A 7,817-nucleotide genomic window follows, 5' to 3' on the forward strand; every position below is an offset into this window, starting at 1 on the left:
GTTGTTGTTGTTGTTGTTGTTGTTGTTGTTGTTGGTTGTTGTTGTTTGTTGTTGTTGTTGTTGTTGTTGTTGTTGTTGTTGTTGTTGTTGTTGTTGTTGTTGTTGTTGTTGTTGTTGTTGTTCGTCTTCCTCTTCTCTTTCTTCGTCTTCTTTTTATTCGTCCTCTTTGGCTTCTTTTTCTTCGTCCTCTTTGTAGCGTTCTTTTCCTTCGTTTTCTTTACCTTTGATGTCGACTTTTTCATCCCTGGTGGTGAGACAACCAGACGGTGTCAAGATAGACGAAAACGTTCGACCATTCATTATTTCTTTTTCAAATGGTCTACAAATTTGAGAGGTCATCTAGCATCTGTCAAATCCTGTTGTATTTTGGTACCTGGACCTCCCTTGCTTATTTCGTGCATTTGGCAACATGACTATCACCGTAGCCCCTCCCCCATAAAAAATAGTGACAAACATAACTATTATGCCTACCAAAGTAACGCACCATACAGAATTACCTTTCAGAAGACTTTGACCAATTTGTTTTATTGTATCAGCGAGTTTGTGTGTAGATTTTTTTTTTTGGGGGGGGGAGGAAAGAGTACGTAAAACTTAACACCCGTCATCAATCAAGAAAAATGTAAAAATAAAGAAATCTCTCTGTGTTCCAGCTTGAAATTTCTGTTTTACACTAACGACACTTTCTGCACTGATAACATAATCAGAGTTCTATAGGTCTCGCATCCTCCTAGTCACGAGTTCGAGTCCCGCGTTCATTTCTCTCCGATTCCTCAACAGCCCAACCGCATAGGACGAATACAATGACTTCGGTCACAGCTACTCATCGCCTCCTGGCGTATGCTTCTCACTGATGATAAAGGTTTCTTCTGCAGGTAGTTTACCTCGAGAAGGTAAAGGAAGGGATGAAGCGGCTCTACATCCGTAATGCACAGAGCGTCCGCGTCCCCTGGGCCGCGTGCGTCCCCATCACCTTCGTCCACGTCCACGAGGTGAGTACACGGGACTCAGTCTTAGTGGTCCGCTGCAGGACCTCTTTAATCCTTGAAGGAAGATACAGCCCTTGTACCTCACCACGGTAGGTTCAATCATTCTATCTGCAAAGAGTTTCTATATAGTGGTCCGCTGCAGGACCTCTTTAATCCTTGAAGGAAGATACAGCCCTTGTACCTCACCACGGTAGGTTCAATCATTCTATCTGCAAAGAGTTTCTATATACACATGTGCAATCTAGGCGCCAGATTCATCTGATCGTTAGCACAGGTCATATATGGATCTATCAGGTCAGTGCAACAGGTCATTTTCCTATTTCTTAGTTCGAAAAACGTTTTGTATGTATGTATGTATTATGTATGTATGTATGTATGTATGTATGTATGTATGTATGTTCGAAAAGAGCTGGAGTCCAGGAGCCATGATATCGGAAAAATTTCGAAACACTAGACTCAGTGTTACTCTGAGTCCAGTGTTTCGAAAATTTTCCGATAGTATGTATGTATGTATGTATGTATGTATGTATGTATGTATGTATGTATGTATGTATGTATGTATGTATGTATGTATGTATGTAGAGCTCAAAGAGGGAAGAAGAAACCAAAAAGGACAGAAGCTTTGGTGCAAGAATGTTCTGAAACGCCACATGAAATCCAGAAGGATTGACCGCAACGCGTGGGAGAAGGACGCTGATGACAGGAAAAAGTGGCAACAAAATGTTAATGAAACCAAGCAAGCTGTGGCGCAGAAGTGTCGCAATTCCCTCCTTAATTAAGAAATATGAAACTCGTTACATAGTACCAACAACGACGCAGTTTCAGTGTAGCTTATGCGGACGTTTTTGCCGGTCAAAGGCAGGACTAATGGTCCTTAGAGGAGCTTGTCAATGAGAGGAACAAAAGTCAACTTCCTCACACCACAGTCATCATCGAAACCGATGGACTACTGGTGATAATGATGTATGTATGTATGTGTTTGTGTGTATGTATGTATGTATGTATGTATGTATGTATGTATGTATGTATGTATGTATGTATGTATGTATGTATGTATGTATGTATGCATACAATTTTCCCGTAATTCCTAAATATCGTTGAATTACATTATCTGCCAAACCCATATTCTTTTTTCTTCATGTGAAGATATACATCTTACAAATGCTGGTGTTCCAATGGTGGTATAGATTATTGCCTCGCCCAAGTGAAATCCTTCGGAAGTATTGTTTTTGTTCAAATTTCTCTATTTGTTGTGTCTTTTTTAATTCGCTGATTTATTGTTTTGTTCCTTCGTTTCGTTTTTTATTTTTTTATTTTTTTTTGCGTCTTTTTTCATTATTTTTCTAGGGAAAGATAAGGTGAAAGTAGTTATTAAAATGATGAGAGCAGGTAAGGCACCTGGGTTGGATGGGTGCCATACGGAGTGTCTAAAAAAGGGAGGTACAGTGATGGTGGACTGGCTGGTGAGGTTGTTTAATGTTTGCCTAAAAGAAGGTAGAGTACCGTATGAATAGAGTGCCTGTATAGTTCTGCTTTACAAAGGAAAGGTGGACAAGTATGAGCGTAGTAGTTTCAGAGAGATCAGTTTATTGATTATAGTTGGGTAGGCTTATGGGAGAGTTTTGATTGAGAGGATTAAAAGAGGAACAGAAGGAGTAATTCGTAAGGAACGGTGTGGATTTTAGGACAGGTAGGGGTTACGTGGACCAGATTATTGTGGTAAGGCAGATGTGTGAGAAAGCTTTAGGTAAAGGTAAGAATGTTTTTGGGCCTCCATGGATTTGGAAAAGGCTTATGATAGGGTAGACAGGAAGGCACTGTGGGAGGTGTTGCAGATATATGGGATAGAAGGAAATTTATCAAGATCAATCAAGAGTTTTTTACGAGAATAATAGAGACTGTGTTAGAATTAGAAATTGAGAGAGTAAGTGGTTTGAGGTAAAAGTGGGACTTCACCTGGGATGTGTTATGTCGCCTTGGCTGTTCAATTTATACATGGATGGGGTGGGGCGTGAGATAAATGCAAGTGTAATGGGCTGGGGACTAAAGATGGTTAAAGAAAATTGAAAAAATATGGCAAAGAAGGAAGTTGAAGATAAGTGTGGGTAAAATTAAGGTGATGAGATGTACAAAGGGAGAAGATGGCAACAATTTGGAAGTATGCATTAAGGGGAAGAGACTGGAGGAAATGGATAGTTTTAGACACTTGGGTGCGAATGTAGCGGGAAAGGGAGGAGTGGAGGTGGAGGTGGAATGTAGATTGAGAGAAGCAAGTAAATGCCTTGGGGGATTAAAAAGTAATGAGAAATGGACATTTGGGAATGGATGCAAGGAGATTGTATGAAGAAATAATTGTGCCGACAGCACTGTATAGGGCAAAAATGTGGAACATAACAGTTTGAATGTGTTTGAGATGAAATGCCTGTGAAGTAAAGTAGGGGTCACCAGCATGAAGAAAATAAGAAACGAGGTGAGGAGGAGAGCGGGGGTGGAAAGGGAGTTGAGAGATAGGGTTGATGAAAGAATATTGGGATGGTTTGGACACATGGAAAGAATGAGTGAAGAAAGATTAGTAAAAGAGGTGTGGGAGGGAAAGGTGGAAGGAGTGAACATAATGGAGCGACCAAGGATGAAATGAATGGATTAGGTAAAAGGGCATTGGGAAAGAGGGGAATGTCTGTTGAGAAAGGAAAAGAGAAGACAAAAGATAGGGGTGAATGGAGAATGGTTGTGTATGGATGATGCTGTGATGCATGTAAAGATGTAGGTGGGGGGATGGGTGGGATGAGGAAGTATGTGTGAATGATATTTTGACATAGCCCGAAGGGATTTTTCCCCATTTACTCTTTTTCTGCATGAGAGGACGGAGAAGGTGTGTCGCCGATTAAATAAAGCAGACTTGCTCTGGATGTGCTGTGCCTTGCTGTATTGCTTCTTACCCAGGGCAGTGGGCGAGATGCAGGGATGACCCGTCATCCAGGAGGAGCCAAGAAAAGGGGGAGAGGTGGTGAATTGGAGTGGAGTATGTGGGGATGAAAGGGGTGGGAGTGAACTTGTGCCTTTGACTTTGGCTACCTCTCTTGTAAGGGTGATAAAGACGTTGATATGTGTATGTATGTATGTATGTATGTATGTATGTATGTATGTATGTATGTATGTATGTATGTATGTATGTATGTATGTATGTATATATGTATCTTTTTCTCTTTGCCTTTGTCTTTTTGTTTTCCTGTCTATTTGTCTCTGTCCTTTTGTTTATATTTTTTATCTCTTTGCCTCTGTCAACTTTTGTGTCTCTCTGACTCATTGCCCTCTTACCTTTTTGATTGCTTCTTTCCTATTTTTTGTTTGTTTCTTTTTCGAAACATTTCAAAAAACGTTTGAAATAATGTAATGCCCAAGAACATGATCACTGACTTTTTTTAACTTTCATAAAAATTGTCTGGTTTGTCTTAAATCAAAAGTATAGTTATCTACCTTGTTTCTCTGTTATAGTGCAATACATAGTGATAATCACATAGCTTAGCCTACGAGATTCGAACCCTCGACTGCACTATACCATCTTGAACCGAGGACGCTACCAACTGTACTACGAGGTGGACGTCTATATTCAGGAGAGCCTTCCGGCAGTTACATATAATCGCATTGACAGTTTAGATTATTATTTAATCAAACCCCCAATACTTTGGTGTCAGGATCTAGACAAGCTGTAAGGATATAGATTTAACTTGGAACTGAGGAGAAACGACTTCGCCAACCGTGTTGTCAGTGAATAGAATAAACTTCCTGCAGAGTCAGTGCAATGTAGCATTGTTCGAAGAATTAAGATTCATTTAGATAAAGACCTAAGCAATATTCTATAATGCTTGCCAATTGTGTGGCTTGCTTGTTAACTTATTTCTTCGTTTAATTATCTATTCTTAGCATCTGACCTTGATATGGACCAAAATATTTCCTGTAGGTATGCTCTTTCTTTGTAAACTTTTATAGATAGAAAATTGTATATTTTTTCATAAATATTAGCTCGAAAAGTCTTATAAATTGTGAATTTTTGCAATTATCTACATAAAGCCTTATAAGGGCTATCACTTGACATGAAGACCTTTGACCTTAAATGGCCTTGAAACGTTAGATTCAAGGTCATAATACCTTCAACCAACATTAAAACCATATATATATTTTTCAATAATAATACTAAACGCTAAAACTCAAAAGTGGTTACATATAAGTAGCCTATACATTTACTCTTATCAAACATATAAAAAGTTGCTTATGTTACCATATAAACTTTAACTATAGTGCAATTCTATATTAAACTGTACCGAAATATGAAAATTCTTGCTGGGTAAAGAGTGTTGTACCAGGCACCCTTTGTTTATGTTCTTTGTTAAATCGTTTCCAAGTTCGATAGGACAAACTAAGATCAAATATTGTTATCTGACTCTCTTACATTACCATAACGTTATCATAATATACTTTATCTAACCACCTCACCTACTCTAACCTTACTTCCTAACTAAACCAAACCAAATCTAATCCAACCTTAATCGTAGTTAGCCAATCTAATTTAAGTAAACCTAACTTGTCCTAATTTACACAAAGAATTTACCAATGTCTGACCAAAATGTGTATGGGTGAATAATGTTTTACCCTGATGTAAACACTGCAAACGTCCTTGAGCCCAGACATACATATATTCACAACTGAAACCTCTATGGACTCAAAGGTCATTGAAATGTACTAAGATTCCACTTCTTCTTCACAGGTGATCTTCGCGAAGAATCAGCTGTGTGAAGGAATCACCACTTCCCTAAAACTCGTCAACTCTCACGTCAACCTTATCCCAAGTCACGTAAACCGTGTCGACCTCGAGAAGTTCTCAGGAGCAGACGAGATCGAAATGGAAGAGGAGGTTCAACAGCTGACCGTGGACGACTCGAAGATCGGGACCCTCAACCTCAAGGTCCCCGTCCCGAAGGGCATTACCGTGAACATCGACAAATCGGAGATCAAGGTTCTACAAGGGATAGCCCTAGCCAAAGGGAGCAACCTCATCATAAGCAATAGTAACGTTACTGCTATAGAAGGAGCAGGTGTCTTGGTAGGGCCAGGAGCTCGCGCGAATTTCTGGGCTTCCCGTGTCGGTACATCTGTAGGAGAGGGCGTTGTGGTCCAACCGCGAGGTCTCGTCTCTCTCTCTGCTTTCAGCGGGAAGCTCAGCGTTTCAGGCGACGACGACGAAGAGGAGGAACAAGTCGCAGAAGGGAAACCAGCCCAGGACCCTTCTCATCCAAAAGCACAGTTGAAGCAGTCCCTGAAGTGTGGAGTCCAGAGAGTTGCTCTCAAGGCCTGGCAATGGATGGTGCCTACCTTCCTTGCCGTCATAGAGGGTGCGATCCTGGTGTTTCTTCTTTTGCGATTTCGCCAGCAGGCAAACTCGACACAGGCCCCTTCGGATATCGCTCGTACTTCGAGTGGGACGAACTTGCAAGGTATTAGCAACGGGAACGAATGGCACTCGACCTACAGTATAGACAGTTTCAATTCTTCGGCTGCTGGGCTACGTAATCGTATGGCCATTTGAGGACAAGAACTCAAATCGCGTCAGTCCACTGACCGCCCGTCAGAGGAACCTCATCACCTTTGGGTACCCAGAACAGAATCTTCCCAACAGAATGGGCATCTAGGAATGAGCCATTATCCGCCTCTCCCCTCTCTCTTCCCCCCCCCAACCAGCCCCTCGACCTGCACCTTCCCCAACCCACTCTTTCCAATTACATCCTCCCTATTTTCCGTCTCACTTTTCTATGACATCACTCCTTTCCCCATCATTGTCTCCTCACTTCCACTTCTCTGTTCTTTCACCTTTTCCCTTATCCCTTTTACCCCTTCTTCCATCTCTTTCATCTCCCTTTCTTTTCCTTCATCTTCTTTCTCATTTCTGTTGTTCTTCCATCCCTCTAAAACCAACTTTCTCCATTTCGTTCTCTCCCCCCTTTCTGCCTCTTCCGTGACCCGATGAAATGACTCTCCTATACTTTTCGAATGTTTTCATATTTGATATTCATTCTCTTCCTTCTAATTCCAGTCTTTGTGCTATCCTTTCTTATCTCGTTTACCGCATTCACATTCATATCTTATCCTTTTCCTCTCGCGTTGTTTTCGCTTCCAATGCATTTGTCTTATTTCAAATTAGTTTAGATCTTTTATATACTCATTCAGGGGCACAGAGTTTGTTAAATAATGCTTCCAATTTATTTCATCACATCCACTGTTTCCATTTTCTTTTTCTTTTTTCTTTTTCTTTCTTTACTATTCTTCAATTTATTCTCTTGACTATTTGCCTTTGCATCTTCCTCACACAAAGGCGCTGACCTGTTACCTGAAAGGAACTGTTTATACGAGCGCATTATTTATGTAGATATATGTTTAAATAAAAAAAGTGGAAAATTGATAGAGACAGAATTGTTTTTCTTCTGCTTTGGACGAAACAAAATGAAATTATGTCAGTGCTATCGAAGGACATGACACTTCCATGCATAAATAAGCAAGCCTCTCGAAAATCCAAAATTTTGGAAGTTATTTGCGTGTCCTCCCGCTCATGCACACACATACACAACGACACATATGATCATAAACATATAAACAAATATACACAATTGCATACACACAAATACAGATGCACGCATACACACATACATACATATATGCAAATACATACGCTTATACACATATACATATGTATACATATATACATATAGACACACAAACATATAAACGCACACACACACACACACACACACACACACACACACACACACACACACACAC

At 40.3% G+C, this 7,817-nt stretch overlaps 1 protein-coding gene across 2 annotated transcripts in view; it reads left to right on the forward strand.

Moving 5' to 3' along the window:
- The window catches only part of LOC143018104 (uncharacterized), a 22,448-nt gene extending 15,004 nt beyond the window's left edge, over positions 1-7,444 (forward strand). For both annotated transcript variants that reach the window (XM_076173225.1, XM_076173224.1), the window contains exons 3-4: positions 873-989; positions 5,752-7,444. In XM_076173225.1, coding sequence (XP_076029340.1) covers positions 873-989; positions 5,752-6,570 — 936 coding nt within the window. In that variant the 3' untranslated portion in view covers positions 6,571-7,444. The remainder of the gene's footprint in view (positions 1-872; positions 990-5,751) is intronic.
- The last annotated feature ends 373 nt before the right edge of the window (positions 7,445-7,817 follow it).

Source organism: Oratosquilla oratoria, chromosome 34 (assembly GCF_046742065.1).
Source record: "Oratosquilla oratoria isolate Oo_2021 chromosome 34, ASM4674206v1, whole genome shotgun sequence".
NCBI classification, from domain to species: Eukaryota; Metazoa; Arthropoda; class Malacostraca; order Stomatopoda; family Squillidae; genus Oratosquilla; species Oratosquilla oratoria.